Consider the following 19,968-nt stretch of genomic DNA (forward strand, 5'->3'; position numbering starts at 1 on the left):
GAAGTTGGCTTAATCATAAACATTAGCAATATGCTGAGATTTAACACTTCTTCAAGGTCTGTCCCCATGATTTTCTTGTCTGGGTCTGGAAACATCACCTAACCATTTGCTTCTTGACAGACACTGTTTTCTGTGGTCCCATCAGTCATGTGCCACATGCACTCCTAATGTAGAGACCACAGACTGACCACTATGAATCGGGAAGGCCTGGCTCATCCCCCAGGTGTATAAAGAGCTGATGTATTTTTTAACTCTACCCATTTTCCTTCATCCCTCACTCCTGTCTCATCTTTTGTTATTTCAGACTGCTTGCCTAATGCTGGCACTAATAGTTCCCCCCATTTTCTAAATGGTCATTAAGACTGAGCACCTCTATAAAGAGAACATTAAGAATAATGATCCTGTTTGGGGCACCTGGGTGCCTCAGTCGGTTAAGCGTCTGCCTTTGGCTCAGGTCATGATCCCAGGGTTCTGGGATCAAGCCCTGGGGTGAGCTCCCTGCTCAGTGGAAAGCCTGCAGCTCCCCCTGCTCTCTCTCTCTGACAAATAAATAAATAAAATCTTTAAAAAGAAAAAGGATAATGATCATGTTTTACACTGTATTTACTTGACCTCTTTATTTGTAAGGGACACTTCATGGTAGTGCAGCTCCATTAGCTCTTGCTTGCCTCCAGTCTAATATCTACTTGCCCCCAGTCTGCCCGGCACTACCACCGGCATTCATTCTAAGGCATGAAATAAAATATAGTGCTCCCATGTTCATAAGGTACAACCCCGACTGCTTAGCATAAAAGTCAAAGCCAGCCCAGCTAGTCTCAGCCTACTTTTCCAGAACTTCAACTTTGCTTCGTCAAAGGCTCTGAATATATATTAGAAGAATGAATTAAACAGATGAAGAAGTAGATACCCACATAATAAAATCACTGGTGAGGAGAAGATATCTTGGGAAAAATAGTGCTGTAAATTTATATTCATTTCCATATTGTCAACCTGGTAGATATTAAATAAAACCTTAATCTTTTCCTCTTCATGAAGTTCCTTCATCTTGGCAGCCGAATGTATCCCAATTGCTTTATCGAAATGAAGATTTTGTACCATAAAAACCAAACCACAGAAAGGTACTTTTTGTGAACTGTTGGTATCTTCTTAATCAATTCATGATATACTCTGTTCAGCAGGTGCGATTAATGTGATTTGTGGCAACTTGTGGGAAAAAATTTAGAGTAACCTAGATCACTACTTAATTAAAGTCATAGAAATGAATGCATTTGTATGAAATGAGCACAGAGTCATAGACAAGGGTAGAATATAGCTTTTCAACAAGAAATGCCCAAACTGTCAAAATAACATTTCACGTGCTAGTTGTCTCCTTACATTAGTTTCTTTCTTTTTTGATCTAATCATATTATCCACTCCAGATTTTTATTGACACTTTAAAGACCCTGGAACTTTAATAAACTCCCATTTGGAACACTCTTTTCTTTTTCTTTTTCAAGTTTTTAAAATTAACATATACTGTATTATTTGTTTTAGGGGTACAGGTCTGTGATTCATCAGTCTTACACAATTTACAGCACTCAACATAGCACATACCCTCCCCAATGTCCATCACCCTAGCCACCCCATCCCTCCCACCCCACTCACCTCCAGCATCCCTCAGTTTGTTTCCTGAGACCAAGAGTCTCAGATTTCATCTTGTTTCATTTTTCCCTCCCTTCCTCTATGATCCTCTGTCTTGTTTCTCAAATTCCTCAAATCAATGAGATCATAGGATAATTGTCCCTCCCTGACTGACTTATTTCGCATAGCATAATACCCTCTAGTTCCATCCATGTCATTGCAAATGGCAAGATTTCAGGGTTTTTTGATGGTTGCATAATATTTCTTTCTGTATCTATGTCTCACATCTTCCTTATCCATTCATCTGTTGATGGATATCTAGGCTTTTTTTCATAGTTCGACTATTGTGGACAGTGCTGCTATAAATATTGGGGTGCACATGCCCTTTCAGATCACTACATTTGTATCTTTGGGGTAAATACTCAGTAGTGCAATTGCTGGGTCTTAGAGTAGCTCCATTTTCAACTTTTTGAGGAACCTCCATACTGTTTTCCAGAATGGCTGCACCAGCTTGCGTTCCCACCAACAGTGTAGGAGGGTTTCCCTTTCTCTGCATCTTCACCAGCATCTGTTGTTTCCTGACTTGTTAATTTTAACCATTCTAACTGGTGTGAAGTGGTATTGTGGTTTTGATTTGTATTTCCCTGATGTCTAGTGACGTGGAGCACTTTTTCATGTGTCTGTTGGCCATTTGGATGTCTTCTTTGCAGAAATGTCTGCTCATGTCTTCTGCCCATTTCTTGATTGGATTTTTTGTTCTTTGGGTGTTGGGTTTGATAAATTCTTTATAGATTTTTGGATACTAGCCCTTTATCTGAGATATGTCATTTTGAGCACTCATATCTATATAGGGTTTCTTGTAAAGCAGAGGTTAAACCACAGCTTCCGGAGACCTGCCTGCAGAGAACCTGATTCAGTAGAAGAGAGTGGAGCGTGCTGATGTGCATTTCTCGCAGGCTTCTAGGAGATTGCCACGCCAGGGCAGCCAGTGCAAATTTTGTTCTTTCAGTCCCAGGGCTATGGGGTCTCCTTCACATCACTATCGCAGTTTGCCTCAGTGAAACACATTTCACTCAATTCATGTAATTTTATGTGGTTGTAATAGTGTTGGGAAAGGGGATGGCATTTGTCTTGGAGAAAAAAAGACTTAGGGAGAGTATGTTAACTGACGTCAGGTATCATAAGAATTGTCTTATGGTAGCAGTCCTCCTCTTTATTCTCATATTGGCTTAAACATTGTGCTAATCATATTATGTTACAATTGTCTCTTTGCTCGACTATCAGACTATAAGCTCCTTAAGGTCAGGGGAAAATGTCTTAGTCCTCTTTTTTTTTTTTTAAGATTTTATTTATTTATTTGACAGACAGAGATCAGAAGTAGGCAGAGAGGCAGGCAGAGAGAGAGAGGAGGAAGCAGGCTCCCTCTCTGAGCAGAGAGCCCCAAGAGGGGCTCAATCCCAGGATCCTGAGATCATGACCTGAGCTGAAGGCAGAGGCTTTAACCCACTGAGCCACCCAGGCACCCCTTTACTCCTCTTTCTAATTGGGCCTACTACTTACACTGATCATTGGATGTATTAGAGATGAAAATGTTACTTGGGGAACAACAGACTATCCTTAGTCTGTTAGTCCTCCAGCATGATCTCTAAATCAAAAACATGCAGGGACAGCAATTGACAGCAAGAAAAAAAATCTTTTATTATGAAATTTTGTCTCTAAACCCAGTGAGACCCAAGAGTACTTTCTGAACTTCATGGAGAATCGCTTTTATGTAGCCTAGTGCCTGGGACCAAAGCAGGCCAAGAGAACTCCTCAGACCCTAATCCCAAATCTCAGATCATCTCACCATTGTCACAGAAACACAAATCCAGAGAATGCTAATGGAGGAGAAGAGGACAGAAAGTAGAGACAGCAAAGCATACGCTGGGCTGGTGCTTAGAGCAGCCCAACACAGGCCTTCTGACAATTAAGTCCAGCAAATCTCTCTAGCTGCGTAGAAAGAAGCAAGTTCAAAGAGAAAGGTGAACAGCAGAAAGAGAGGTCGGTTTTACTTCTCCAGCTTCTTGGAAATAAAAGGATCCTAGACGAGAGAAACCACACCCCTACATAATACTACAGTACTAGTAACTGACTGAGTCACCCAAGCACCCTGAATTGTAAGAATACTTTTTGTATTTTCAAAACAAGCCCCTTTCTTGATTGTATGTGTTGCAAATATCTTCTCCAACTGACATTTTCATTCTCTTAATAGTGTATTTAATAAAGAAATGTTTTTTTATGTTAAAGGCATTCAATTATAAAACTCTTTTATGGTTAGGGAATTTTAGGTCCTATTTAAGAAATTCTTATCTACCCTAAGGACTAGAAGATATTTTCTTATATGTTATCTCCTAAAATCTTTTCCATTTTACTTTTCACATTTAGATCTGAACATCAGTTTGGAATGAGTTTTGCATACTATACCATATAGAGAGTCAAGTATCGTTTCTATATGAACATCCATCTGTTTTCTATATGAACATCCATTTTCTGTATGAACATCCAACTGTTCAAGTAGCATTCATTGAAAAGACTGTGTTGTTCCTACTCCATTGCAGAGCGACATTTGTCATAAATCATATGGCCATATATTTGGACAGTGGATCTTTTTCAGAGTTCTGTCTCTGTTTCAGTGGTTTACTTATCTTTCTTAAAACCCAGTACCTCACTGTCTTAATTACTGTGGATTTTTTTTCTGTCTAATCTCAAATTTATTTGGCTAAGAATAACATGTGAGTATGGAATTAGATTAATTATAATAGAAACTTTTCTTTCGTGAGAGAGACTGCAGAGGTGACCAGAGTCCATAAACATTGAATAAGGATATCTGTATTCAGTAAAACATAGTAAATATGGTCTTGCAGCAAAATATAAGAGACCCTTGAATTTGACTAAGAATGTTCACCAGGACTCAACCTATGCATACCTATGCATCAAGGAGGTTATTTAATGCCTATGCCACAATACGTTAAAGAGTGCAAGGATGCACTAAAAATAACAAAAACTATACATCGTGAAATATATATTTATTAGCCAACAAATTAGTTTACTGTGAATTTTTAATGAATTGAATTGCATTATCTGACAATAAATTCTATCAGTTTAACCTTTTTCTTTAAGACTTTCTTGAAGATTGTCTTGGCTATTCTTGGCCCTTTGCATTTACAAATAAATTTCAGTCTATTTTTAAATTCCCATGACATACAAAAATTGAACAAAGCTGCTGACATTTAGAGATTACATATATTTCACTTGGGAAGCATTGACATATTTTATGATGTTAAATGTTCCATTCATGATTATGACATATACCTCATTTTATTTCTGCCAAGGTCTGTATAGTATTCTTGTGTCATTTTCATTAGATTTTTTTCCACTGGGTGATCCAATGATTTTTGTGTGTGTGTTAAGTAGCATTTTTATTTTTTCAATGAGTTACATTTCAATTTTCACCATTTGTATATAAACACAGGTTAATAAAACACTACACAAAACAGTAAAATTTCATAGTATTTATAGTTGCATAGTTTTGTGCTGACATGTTTGTAAGTACTGTATATATTAACAAATTTCACAAGGCATCATTATTCTTAGAAAGAGTCATTAAGACACCTAGAAATCTTATAATGTATGACAGTAAATCACAACTTCTCAACAACAGCAACAAAAAAATAGTAAAGATTTAGAAATAAGTGGAAGTCATTTCAGTGTTTTAGTTTAACATTTTAGATTTGAAACCACAGTATCCACACAGCACACAAGGACCCTGGTACCATATACTCACTAAAGTGAGAGGCGAGCCCTGAAACGCTAAGTAGGGGCAGGTACAGGTATCTTCAGTCACTGCTGATGGAAGAGTTTAAAATACAATGTAAAAGGGTTGAGAAAATGTCATGACTGGCACGTTGGAACTGAGTACTTGTATAGGATGGACTATCTGTCAGTAGGTCTCAAGAAACTGGGAGAAAAGTGTTTCTCTGGCTTCAGGTTCATACTCTTGATACCTTTTCTCAGAAAATATCTTGTGTGCCTCATTGTCCAGATGGTCAGGCGTATCTTCTAGAATTCCTTCCTGTGGGCCTCCTTCTTCACTCAGGCTAATGTGAAGACATCAGCAGGCAGACATTTCTTTCTGGAGGTTCTAGAGTAGGAAGTATTTCCTTGCTGCTCCAGTTCCCTGAGCCTCCCCACAGTCTTTGGCAAATACACTTTGGGTTTTATTGGATTTTCTTGGAAAGCCAGCAGTAGCTGGTCAAGTCTTTCTTAAATAGCAACACACTAAAGCTCAATTAAGTAGCATTTTTAATTCATTTTTCAATTGCTTGTTCCTAGTATATAAGAATAAAATTGATTTTTATATAGCTGCTTTTATAGGCAGAGAGCATGCTAAATTTGGATATTTATTCTAATGGCTTTTAAATTCTTTTGATTTTTTTACATGGACAATCACATTGTCTCAAATGACTATTGTATTTCTTTCTTTCCAATCCTATCTTTTTTTTCTTTTTCATGTTATATTGTACTGTCAAAAATCTCCATTACAATGTTGACTAGAAATGGTTTAATAGGCATCTTTATTTCAACATGGGGGAAAGTGTCAACATTTCTCAATTAAGTATGATGCTATAAAATTTATGTATTTATTCTTTACCAAATTATGGATGTTCTGTTGAATTCCTAGTTTCATGAGTATTTATCATGAATGAATGTTAAGTTTTACCAAATTTTTCCTCACCTTTATTTATTTGTTAAGATGATCTTTTGATTTTTCTCTTCTATTCCATTCGTTTGATAAATTACAGTGCTTGATTTTTGAAAGGCAAACTAATTTTTCATGCATGGAATAAACCCATATTGGTCATGAAACACATAATCTTTTTATATCTTGATGAATTCATTTGCTGATATTTTCCTTAGAATTTTTGCATCTCTATTCATATATGAGATTGCCCTGTAATTTTTCTTTTTTTAATGTCCTAATGAATCGGGCTTTGGATTCAAGCTTATGCTGGCCTAATAGAATGAATTGAGAAGTATTCTATCCTTTTATATTTAGTAGAAGGGTTTCTGTTAGCTTGGTGTCTGGTACAATTCACTAGTAAAGCCATCGGGGTTTTGAGTTTTCTTTGTACAATGGTTTTGAATATGGATTTAGTATCTAATTTTATGTTTATTTTTCCATCAGTGCAGGAAAGTTGTGTTTTTCTAGAAATCTGTTCATTTCATATAAATTTTCCAACTTGTTTTCATTAAGTCCTTAATATCCTTTATCATCTTATTCTCTGTAGGATATTTAAGAATTCATTCCCTCCTTCTTATTATCAATATTTATTTTTGCCTTCCCTCTTTTTGTTGATTAGTTTCACCTACGCCCTTAGTTATACTGTTTATTTTCTATTTTTTCCCCTGCTTATCTTGATCTTTTCCTTCTTTCTGCTTTTGAGTCAATCTAAAAAGGCCTCTTTTTTTTTTTTTTTTACCATTTTGAGATGAATGCTTAGATCTCTAATTTCAAGGTCTTTTTCCCTCAACATGTTCATTTAAGGCAATAAAATATTCCCATGACTATGCATGTAGCTACATCCCATAAGTTTTGAAATGTCATAATTTATTATCATTTAATTAAAGATATTTTCTCCTTCCACTGTGGTTTCTTTGACCAAGGATTATGCTAAGGTGTATTGCTTAATTTCTACACACAGAACTTTTTAATTTCCATTTTTGTCATTTATGCAGAGCTTACTTCTACTGTAGTCATTGATGGTAATCTGAGTGAGAGTTTCAATCATTTGACATTTATTTAAATTTCCTTCATGATTCAGAATATGGTCAACTTTTATAAATTTTCTGTGTGTATTTTAAAAAACTTTATATTCAACTTCATGGCTGTATCTATCTATAAAGTTGATTATGTTAAGATCTCCTTTCCCTTACTGATCTTTTTGTCATGGGTTCTATCAGTCACTTGGAAAGACATATTTAAATCTCCAACTATGATTGTGGATTTGTGACTTTCTTTTAATTCTATTTAAGTTCAGTTTTGTGTGCTGAGAGACTGTATTATTGGGTCATGCAAAATGAGGTTATTATTTCTTCCTGAATAATTAACAGTTTATTATAATGAAATGATACCCTTCAGCTCCAGTAAGACTTCTCTCCTTAAAGTCTATACTTTGACACTTGTTCAGGGTTGTTTTTTTTTTTTTCACTTTTATTGAGGTATAATTGACAAACAAAAATTGTACAACTTGATGTTTTGATATATGTGAAACGATCACCACAGTCTAAACGATCACCACAGTCTAGCTAACTAACTAACATATCTACCACCTCACATAGTTTCCATTTTCTTTGTTTTTCTTTTTTGTGGTGAGAACACTTAAAATCTATCCACTTAGCAAAGATTCAAGTATATAATAGGTACTGTTAACTGTAGGCACATTGCTATTCTCTAGATCTGTGGAACTTACTCATCTTGCATAACTGACACCTTGTATCCTTTGGCCAACATCTCCTCATTTCCCTCTCTCCCCAGCCTCTGACAACCACCATTTTACTCTGCTTTCATGAGGCTGACTATTTTAGATTCTGCATGTAAGTGAGATCATGCAGTATGTGTCTTTCCGTATCTTGCCTATTACACTTAACATAATGTCCTCCAGATTCATCCACGTTGTTACAATGGCAGGATTTCCTACCTTTTTAACACTAAATAATATCCCACTGTACATATATTCCACATTTTCTCTTTCCATTCATCTGCTGACATTTAGGTTTTTTCCATATCTTGGCTATTGAGAACAATGCTGCAATGATTATGGGAGGGCAGATATCTCCCTGGGATATTTGTTTCCTTTCGCTATATACATAGAAGTGGTATTTGTGGATTAAGATGTAGTCTGTTTTTAACATTTTTGAGGACTGTCTATACTGTATTTTGTAGTGGCTGTAACCGGTTTACATTCCCACCACCAGGGCACGAGGGTTCCCTTTTCTCCACATCTTGCCAATACTTGCTATCTTTTGTCTTTTTGACAGTAGCCATTCTCACAGGTGTAAGGTGATATGTCTCTGTGGTTTTGATTTGCATTTCCCTGATGATTAGTGAGGCTAAACCCCTTTTTAGGTAATTATTGGCTATTTGTATATCTTCTTTTAAGAAATGTTTGTACATTTTGCCCATCATTTTGATAGAAAATAGATTATTAGGTACATTTTGCCCATTAATTTGGTAGAAAATGGGTTATTAGGAATTTATTTTTTTTAATTTTTTAACTGAGATGTAATTGACATATCATTAGTTCATTTCACGTGTACAGCACAATCATTCCATGTCTGTGTATGCGAAATGATCACAATAGGTCCAGTTAATATCCATCACCACACATAGTTTAAAAAATTGTTTTTCTCGGGATGAGAACTTGCAATATCCACTCTCCTACCTATTTTCATGGTTTTTTTCCCCCTTTGCCCATCAAATATCAAATCAGGTTTGATATTTGTATATTTTTACCACCTTTCTATGGTTAATGTTTCCGTAGTGTGTTTTTTCCATCCTTTTACCTTTAGCCTTTCTGTATATTTCTATTTTAATTGTACAGTTATATCAAGCACCTCTGATGCTTGTACTTTTATAGCCCACCTTTTACTTGGTCTTTGCTCCTGTGGTCAGCCTCACACCACTGTAATGCGTGCCCACTCCCCGAGGACGTTCGACTTCTGCTTGGGACTCATATATCCACAGTGTGAAAGTATGGGGAAGGTAATATGCCTGGGGGCAGCTCTTGAGCAGTAGGAGACAGCGGCTAGTGGACAGAGGCTCCTCACATGTGTCTCTCAGAAGACCCAGCAGCATGGAGGACCCAGTCCTCGGTCACAGTGACTCACTGGGTACTACACCTTCTCCTTGGCTTGCCCCCTCTTCTAAAGTCTCCCCAGTCCCCACCGCCAGCTTTCCTGTTTATGGCTGCTATCATGCTATAAGACCATATGGCCTGAAAAGCCTAAAATATTCATTATCAGGCCATTTATAGAAAAAATTTGCTAACTCCTGTTCTAGGGATCACAACATGCATCATTAACTTAATGTCTCATAGAATTCAGTATTCCTGCCACTTCCTGAACAAGTTCTTAAAACAGTTGAACTTCATGTACCTGCCTCATGACTAATCTCTATTTTTAAAGACCACAAAATACTTGTAGTGTTCTTTTATATGGTCAATACTCATTTATTTTTTACCCACATATTTACCATTTTATTGCTATTCATTCATTCCTCTGGGCCAGTTTTCTATCTTGGTTTATTTTTCTTCCACCTAAAGAATACTTTTTTTTTTTTAATATTATTTATTTATTTATTTGACAGAGAGAGAGAGATCACAAATAGGCAGAGAAGCAGGCAGAGAGAGAGGAGGAAGCAGGCTCCCCGCCGAGCAGAGAGCCCGATGCGGGACTAGATCCCAGGACCCTGAGATCATGACCCGAGTTGAAGGGAGCGGCTTAACCCACTGAGCTACCCAGGCGCCCAATACTTTTAAATGTTTCCATTAGTGTAGAGTTACTGAGGACAGATACTCTCAGTTTGTGTTTGAGAATATCTGTATTTACTCTTAATTTTTGAAAGATTTTATTACTGCAAACAGAAAAGTAGGTTGGCAGTTATTTTCTATTGGCCACTTTAAAGATAGCATTTTAAAAATAAAATAAAATTTGCATTTCTTTGAAAAAAAAAGATACTGTTTCATTGTTTCTTGGCTTTCATTGTCACTTTTGTGAAAATGCAGCTGTTTATTGTTGCTGTTCTGAAGGTAATCTTTCATTTCTTTTCTTCTGGCATCTTTAAAGATTTTTTTGTTTTGCTTTGCTTTGGGCTTTTTGTCTGTCTAAACTTGTAACAGTTTTACTATGATATGCTTAGATCTGAGGTTTTCTGTTTATTCTTCTTGGCTTTTATATTGCTTTTTGAATCTGAAACTTGGAATCATTTGTGAGTTTAGAAAATTCTTAGCTGTTATATTGTTTAATACTGCTTCTTCATTTTCTCTTTTCTTCTAGAACTTTCTAAGCATTCTCTCTCATTTGTCTCTTTTGCTGTTTGATGTACTTTTCCTACCCCTGTCTCCCCCTTGTTTCATTCTGGATATTTTATTCTGCTCTTTTAGTTCACTAGTTCTCTTTGGAGATATGCCTAATTGGCTGTTAAATACATTTAATCACCTAATATAATGGGAATTTGGGGGTGATTCTAAACGGATTTAGTCCTGGGAGGCTGGTTCACACACACTCTGATGGTGTAGCCCTGTGGAGTCCAACCAAGAGGGGGCAGCAGTAGTAGTTTCTAGAGCTTCTTCTCCTGGGTGGGACCATATTCTAGTTTTTTTGTCACCCAGCCTTGTAGTCTGTTTAAAGTTCTGCCCAGAAATTATTTCCATGTTAAATGACAGTGAAGTCTAATTATCTATCCTTTTTTTCCCTTTTATGATCTAACCTAGCTTCTGTGAAAATGGTGTGTGTTCAGTAAATGCTTAATGGATGAAAGAAATAATTCATTTTACATTTTCACTGTGGGCAGAATAGGGAAGCAAATTTAAGCCCAATATTAGAAAGAACTTCCTAGTTATTAGAGTCTTCCAATAACAAAAGGGGCTGTCTTGTAAGTAGTAAGTACCCATCCCAAGAAATGCATTCAAGTTCAAATGTTCAACTTTAAAAATCACTTGTCAAGAGACTGTGGAGATAATTACAGGGTTGATATTAATTTGGGTCAGATAACTTCTCAAGTTTTTTTCAGTCTTTAGTTTCTGTGATTTCAGTTTTTGTTCCAATTTTTTCTCCTCTCTCTCTCTCTCTCTCTCTCTCTCTAGTACTTTGCTTCCCGATTTCTGACAGTGTCATTTGAATTATGAAATGTAGGCCTTCTGACACACCTTCATAAAGAATAGGCCAGTCAAAAGTCCTAACAGTTAGGAACGGGGAGTATTAAAACAAGCTCACTTGGCAGTCTGACACAGTGAGTATGTCTTTGCTTATCAAAGGCAGTTACAGGTTCATTTCAACGGAGTAATCATTCAGGTAAGAGACTTTAAGTCGATGGACAGAGGAAGATTGGCATGTCTGTGTAATGACAGGAAAAAAAAGATTTAGTTGATTGATTAAGAGAAATAACATCAGCAGTTGAGAAGCTTACTTCCTTGCAGACAAAAGTGATATCTCAAATTTTCTTCTTGTTTATATATATATTCACTCGTTCATTGAATCAACAAAGGTATTTTGAGAACCTAGGGTAAGAAAAGGGATGTCAAGGGTCCACTTTGCTCTGTGATACTTCTCAACACATCACCAGTGAATTTTCTAGGGGCTTCACATCTTCTGGAATGCAGTGGTATCCACTTTATTTTGGGGGAAAAAACATAAATGATTCAAATATTTTTTTCCTTTAAAATGAAGTACAGTTGGAGAAGATGAGGCCCTAAGGACTGGGCATGTGTGGGGGTTACTAGGACTCAGATGAGCACACCAATGGCTGTGGGCGCTCTGCTGAGCTGTCAGCCTGTTAGCCCCAGCTGCCACAGTCCTCACTAGTTCTATATTTTAATTGTTTTTTTTTTCTATTTCTAATTATATCTTGTGTCATTTATACCAAAGAAAGATAGCAAGTTAATTGCAAGTAAATCCAGATTCACTTCAAAGTTATCTTTCTCAAACCTGAAGTTGCATTTCATTGATCAAAACTCTTAGATACTCCACATAAGTTTTCTGTAAACTTAAAGCTGCTTTTTTAAAAAAAGATTTTTTTTTTTTTTTGACAGAGATCACAAGTAGGCAGAGAGGCAGGCGGGTGGTGGGCGGGGGGCGGGGGGCGGGGGCAGGAAGCAGGCTGCCTGCTGTGCAGAGAGCCTGATGTGGGACTTGATCCCAGGACCCCAAGATCATGACCAAGCCAAAGGCAGAGGCTTAACCCACTGAGCCACCTAGGTGCCCCATAAAGCTGCTTTTTAAAAAAAGCCTTTTAATTTAAAAAATGCAATCTTATTCAAAGTCTGAAAAGTCTTATGCAAATTTCAGTCTTATATAAATTTCTCCAACCAAGATTTCAAAAGCCAACAGTAAAAACCAAAATATAGTCATGATGATATACATGTCTATCCATTACTTCATTGTGTTATGTAAGGAGAAGCACTTATGTTGTAGCCTGAAGCAAAACACAAAATGTATTAAAGTAAACCATTTCATTTGTTTAAATGCCCAATGGAAGAATTTCAAAAGTCAAAAAGTTTTTATCTGCATTTAATACCTAGTAATTCAGGGTTTTCCCCCCATATTTTGATATACACTGTAACTAAACCAAGAGTAATATAATATTTTATTTGTCAGAAATTGTTTTCTTCCTAATATTATGTATTTATTTAGGGAGAGAGTGAGCAGGGGCTGGGGGCAGGGGGACGTAGGGCAGGGGAGAGAGAGAGAAAAAAAATCTCAAGCAGTCCCCACACCCAGCACAGAGCCTGACATGGGGCTCGATCTCACAACCTTGATTTCATGACCTGAATTGAAGTCAAGTTGGATGCTTAAATGATTGAGCCACCCAGGCGCCCCCATTATATAATTTGTTTTAAACAAATTTTGAAGGATGTAATTTGTTATATTGTGGAAGGCTAAATATTGCCAAGAATTTTATTAGACATAAATTTTACAATATAATATTTGATAAAATAAAGGTTTTAACTTCAAATAATACCCTTATTATATATCACACAAAAATTACAAAGTGATTTTCTAAAGTATTAAGCTTTTCAGCTTTTTGGAAAAAAGAGCTATTTTTTTTGAAAAAGCTTTTCAAAAGCTATTTAGAAACTTTGTTTTTGGTTTTAAGTAGGAAATACTAGACTACAAAAATGGAGAGCTTTTCCTCTTTTTTTTTTCTATTATTAACATGTAATGTATTATTTGTTTCAGAGGTACAAGTCTGTGATTCATCAGTCTTACACAATTCACAGCACTCACCATAGCACATACCCTCCCCAGTGTCCATCACCCAGCTACCCTGTCCCTTCCACCCTCGTCCCCTCTAGCAACCCTGTTTGTTACCTGAGATTGAGTCTCTCATGGTTTGTACCTCTCTGTTTCCATCTTCTTTCATTTTTCCTTCCCTTCCCCTATGATCCTCTGTCTTGTTTCTCAAATTCCTCATATCAGTGAGATTATATAATTGTCTTTCTCTGACTGACTTATTTCACTCAGCATCATACCCTCTCATTCCATCCACGTCATTGCAAATGGCAAGATTTCATTCTTTTTGATGGCTGCATAATATTCCTCTGTGTGTGTGTGTGTGTGTGTGTGTGTGTGTGTGTGTATAAAACACATCTTCTTCATCCATTCATCTGTTGATGGACATTTAGGGAGAGCTTTTCCTCTTATTTTGAGAAAACTGAGGCTCGGAAAAAATGAACCATTTGTTCAAAGACCAAAAATTAATAGATGGCAGATTCTAGATTCAAATTCAAGATGATCTGATTCTAAAACTCATGCTCTTACTCACTAATGCTAATGTATGGCTCAGTGGCAGTAGGAACTGGGGTGGAGAGGAGTCTGAGTGGCATTTCAAAGACAAAATCCATAGACAATGCTGATAGCTCAGAAAGATGAAAGATTTGATGAGTGAATGTTCTCTTCTAGCTGAGAGATTTAGGAAAATAGTGTTGCTACCATAAAATACCATAAAAGTAGAAAAATTAATACATAAGCAAGATAGGAATTTCGTTTAGGGAAAAAGGTGTTGAGACTGATTATGGCTTTGCTAAGTCACAGATGACATGAAGACTTACAGGTAGAGTCGTATTATTAAGCATTTGAAAATACAAGACTTAGATTTTGTTGAAAGTCAGTGCTGAAAATGTAGATTTAGGATCCATCAACTAAAGGCAGTTGTTGAAACTAGAAGAGGTTAAAAAGAATGAGAAGAGAATGAGAATCTGGAGACAAGACCTAAAAACAGTAACATGATCTAAGCCTCAAGAAAGGCTTCCACTTGTGGGCTGAAGGAGGAAAAAAAGGTGAGCCAAGAGAATAAACAAATAAATAAGAAAAAGTTAAAGAACGACCAGGACAACTTAGAATCATGAAAACCAAGAAATAATAAACATGGGTCAAATTTTGAGCACTTACTGTGGATCAAATCTGTGCTGTGAGCTTCACATACATGATCTTATTTAATCTTTATAGTAACTCAAGGAGGCAGGTCTGTATATCTTTATTAACAGATGAAGACATAGAGGCTTTACAAAATTAAGGCAATATTCCTGTCACTCAGCTGGCAAGTCCTAGGGCAAAAACTGGAATGTGTGTTCCTAGCCTCCAGGGTCCATTTTCCAATCAGTGGTCTCTAGAGTATGGGAAAGTGTGGGAAGAAAATGTTAAAATTGTTAAAATTGCAATTATTGTATCTCTTCTTTTTAAAATTGCATTTTGTGTATGTTTTACAGCAAGCATCCTATATTAGTATGGTGCTATGTGCATGTTTTCTAAATTAATTAATAAATATGTATTTGGAGCACCTGGATGGCTCAGTGGGTTAAGCTTCTGCCTTTGGCTCAAGTCATGATCTCGTGGTCCTGGGAGCGAGCCCCTCATCAGGCTCTGTGCTCAGCAGGGAGCTTGCTTCCTCCTCTCTCCCTCTGCCTCTCTGCCTACTTGTGATCTCTGTTTGTCAAACAAGTAAATAAAATCTTTTTTAAAAAGTATGTATTTATTGGAGTATATGCTCAAATAATTTACTAATGTAAGGATGCAAAAAATATTGGAATCATTTCTTTATTATTTTTTGAATCATTTCTTTAAACTGCCATACAAAACTACCTTTTTGTCTTGTCCCATCTTCATTAAGAAGCCACATTCACTTTCTATGGCCATGCAGTCTTTTAAATGCAATACTATTTCTAATTGAGTTAAATGAGAACTGTTTATTTCATAGGTTCTTTTCAAATTATCCCTTGGTCTTTTCAAAAAATTTGTGAAAGCTTTTGGATTAATTCGTTCTTTGTAATTGTGATAGGAACACAGGCCTTAGACAAGACTGATACCAGCTTTGACTTTTCTGACCATATGACCTCAAACACCTCATTTCTCAGAGCCAGGTGTGTTCATGCGTAAACTGGAGATAATACGTACCTTACAGGATATTGCAAAGTTTAGCAATATCATACAAAAATAACTTAGCACTTTAGATTGATGGCGTGGCACACAGTGGATACTTTAGATTCATATTTATTTGTTTATTCATTTATTGGGGCGGGGCAAGGAAGGGCAGAGGGAGGGAGAAAGAGAATCTAGAGCAGACTCTGCACTGATCCCAGAACCCCATTCAGGGCTCACTCTCAGGACTCTGAAATTATGACCTGAGCTGAAATCAAGAATCAAATGCTTAACCAACTGAGCCAGCCAGGTGCCCATACAAGTGTTACTTTTAAAAGAACAGCAAAAAGTAATAATAGAAGCAGTACTAATTTACTGTAGAGAATATCTATAGTTCAGTCATCATGTCCCCTCTAAAATCTGGTCACCTGTAACTCTGGCAGATTTTTGCCTATACTGTCCTTCATTTAACCTGAGTACTCGTTTGAACATAGGCAAGAAGTATTTTCCAGAAATACAGAGGCCACTGCAGGTTGGGAATGCCATTTATATGAGCTACAGGCATACTTTAGAGATACTGTGGGTTCAGGACCAGACCATTTCTATAAAGCAGATACCACAATAAAGCAAATCAGGTAAAAATTTTGGTTTCCTGGCACATGTGAAAGTTATGTCTACACTATATACTATAGTCTATTAAGTGTGCAATGACATTATGCCCCCAAAATCTTAATTTTAAAATACTTTATTGCAGGGCTCCTGGGTGTCTTAGTCAGTTAAGTGACTGCCCTTAGCTCAGGTCATCATCCTGGGGTCCTGGGATCGAACCCCACCTTGGTCTCCTCTGATGGATCTGGGCAAAATCAGTTGAAAACTTTTTGGGAAGGATTCGCCATTCTAGATGCTATTAAGAACATTTGTGATTTGTGGGAAGATGTCAAAATATCAACATTAACAGGAGTTCAGGAGTAGATTCCAACCCTCATGGGTGACTTTGAGGGGTTCAAAACTTCCATGGAGGAAGTAGCTGCAGATGTGGTGGAAATAGCAAGAGAACTAGAATTAGAAGCTGAGCCTGAATATGTGACTGCATTTCTGCACCTCATGATCAGACTTTAAGGAGTTGATTCCTATGGATGAGCAAAACAAGTGGTTTCTTGCAATGGAATCCACTCCTGGTGGAGTTGTTGTTTGATAGCACATTACCCACAGTAGAACATCTTTCCGAATTGGAGTCGATCTTCTCAAACCCTGCCACTGCTTTACCAACTAAGTTGATGTTACAGTCTAGAGAATTTTTAAAAATTTTTTGACACAGAGAGAACACAACCAGGCAGAGAGGCAGGCAGAGGGAGAGAGGGAAGCAGACTCCCCACCGAGCAAAGAGCCTCATGTGGGGCCTGATTCCAGGACCCCGAGATCACAACCCGAGGCACCCCTCTAACAGTCTAAATCCTCTGTCATTTCTACAGTCTTCACAGCACCAATTGACTTTGCCCAGATCCATCATAAGAATCACCACCTATGGCAGCTATCGCCTTGCAAAATTTATTTCTTAACTAATAAGACGTGAAAGTTGAAATTCCTATGTGGCCCATGGGCTGCAGGATCAATGTTGTGTTAATAGGCAATGAAAGCAGCGTTACTATCACTGTACATTTCCATCAGAGCTCTTAGGTAATCAGGTGCATTGTTAGTGAGCAATAATACTTTGAAAGACATCTTTTTTCTGAGCAATAGGTCTCAACAGTAGGCTTAAGCTACTCAGTAAACAATGTTTTGAAATGATGTGCCACCAACCAGGCTTTGTTGTTCCATTTTTAGAGCATAAGCAGAGCAGATTTAGCATAATTCTTCAGGGCCCTGGAATTTTCAGTATGGTCAATGAGACGGGCTTCTTAAAGTCACCATGTACATTAGCTCCAAACAACGGAGTCAGCCTGTCCTTTGACGCTTTGAAGCCAGGCATTGTCTTCTCTGCACCTGAGAAAGACCTAGATGGCATTCTCTTCCAGGATAAGACTATTTCATCTGTACTGAAAATCTGTTGTTTCGTGTAAGCTCCCTGCATTAATTGTCTTAGCTAAATAATTTGCTGGATAACTTGCTGCAGCTTCTCCCTCGGCACTTGGGTCTTCACCTTGCACATCTAAGTTACAAAGAAGGCTTCTTTCCTTAAACCCCTTGAACCCACCTCTGCTAGCTTCAGACTTTCCTTCCACTGCTTCCTCATCTCTCAGCCTTCATAGAATGGAAGAGAGTTGGTTAGGGCCTTGCTCTTGATTGGGTTTATGGCTTTGGCTTAAGAGAGTGTTGTAGCTGGTTTGATCTTCTGTCCATAACTTTCTCCATACAAGCAATAAGCCTGTTTCACTTTCACTTTCTAATCCTTTATGGATTCACTGGAGTAGCACTTTCCATTTCCTTCAAGGACTTCAAAGTATGCCTTTATAAGAGCAGTGGCTCCTCTTATTCTTGTATAGAGCAGTAGCCCTAAAAATATATTGGCAAAGACATAGAGGGCCAAAGATGTGGCACCCTCAACAGAATTAAACGAGAAGAATGCCACTGCCCACACTTGCATTGGTTGGTGTGTTAAATGCTTGTCTACTTGTTTGATGCTCTTCACAGATCTGTACTCCCGACTTGGTGGTGTTCTTGGCTTGTGCTAATCAGAGGCTCAAAGAAAGATTACTGAAGCGCGCAGAGCAACAGGGGCGGCCTGATGACAATCTGAAAGCTACCCAAAGGAGACTAATGAACTTCAAGCAGAACGCTGCTCCGTTGGTCAAATACTTCCAGGAAAAGGGGCTCATCATGACAGTAAGTTAGCTACACTTTTACATGTCTGGTGTAAGAACAATCTTTCAGATTTCGAATTCACCTGTTCTCGTTTAGAAATCATCTTTACTTTAAAAAAAAAAAAGTGGCTTTTCTTGGGTTTTAGATCCAACGGGGGGAAAAAAATCAGTAATTTTTACCTGCTTTGCCTTGATTAAGTCATTATAATGAAAATACTTTCACTTTAGTTTAATTTTATAAAAAATGATAAATTTTAATCTTGGCTAGAATTCTATAGCCCCCAAAGATAAAAAGCATTTTTAAATAATTATTTGGATCATTTTAAGTAGTACTTGCCCAATTTCTCAACTCTTCTGTCTGTGGAAACCAAGTAAAGTTGATAGACTAAAAAACACATAGTTGACATAGTGTTCTATTAGATTTGCATTTGTAAGTTAGGTTTTATCACAGGGTACCATATAAGGAAATGAGATCCTAATAGCACAAAAAAATTTCCTAAGTGTCTGACTTGCTTAAAGCAGTAATACTGTCTGAAAATGAAGGCATTAATCATTCTGCTCTACTAACCCAATGCTGATATTAATGTTTTCATAATTAGTTTGTTTTGTGGTTAATGATACTCAATGTACCAATAAAAGATGGGACTGAATCATTACTTAATACAGTTCTGAGAATACAGGAAGTTAGAGGTGAAGAGGCAGCTAAATTATAATCCCATCACATCAGAAATTCAAGTATTAAAACAGAGGAGACAAAGGTATTGGTCATCTGAAGAAAACTTTTTATGGGAGAACAGCTAACATCAGAGCAGCTCCAATGATAACTGGATGACAGCAGAGCTCAGCACATCCCTCCCCCAGCCCTTGGGTTTTTCTCACCAGACCAAAGATTCTTGTCTGGTGAGGTTACAATGCCCAGTAAACAATCTGATGAAAATAATGCATGCCTTTCTTAATAAAATGCATGTAAATTTTTTTTTTAACAAATTTTAAAGAGCTCTACTGAAGCTCATCCGCAGGGCCCCTTTGACCTAGCAATTACAGGGTAAAAAATCTCTTCAGTAGACTAAGATGCCCTTAGATCTGAGACAGTCAGGACACTTGAATAATAATCTCTTTGCAGCCTTTTTAGCACTCTAAAGAAATATTTATTCGAATGTGCTCTCTGAGTCAAAGTTGTCATGTCAGAGAATTGTAAATCTGATCTGAAATTTGTTCACAGTGCCAGAGTTCATTTTATGGTCTAAAAGAGACATTGAAAATAGGAAAGATTCAAGAAAATCAGGGTGAATGTTTCTCTGGTTATTTTTGTTGGGTTTGTTCCCTGTTTCTCTAGCAAATTACCAGTGCTGACTTCTGCATTGTGTTATGAGAA

The 19,968-nt window shown here is 37.2% G+C and overlaps 1 protein-coding gene across 2 annotated transcripts in view; it reads left to right on the top strand.

Annotated features, from left to right (window-relative positions):
* AK5 (adenylate kinase 5) overlaps positions 1-19,968 on the top strand; it is a 239,569-nt gene that overhangs the window by 36,062 nt on the left and 183,539 nt on the right. For both annotated transcript variants that reach the window (XM_044238491.1, XM_044238492.1), the window contains exon 6: positions 18,424-18,615. In XM_044238491.1, the coding sequence (XP_044094426.1) occupies positions 18,424-18,615 (192 nt within the window). The remainder of the gene's footprint in view (positions 1-18,423; positions 18,616-19,968) is intronic.

Source organism: Neovison vison, chromosome 2, assembly GCF_020171115.1.
Source record: "Neovison vison isolate M4711 chromosome 2, ASM_NN_V1, whole genome shotgun sequence".
Taxonomy (NCBI): Eukaryota; Metazoa; Chordata; class Mammalia; order Carnivora; family Mustelidae; genus Neogale; species Neogale vison.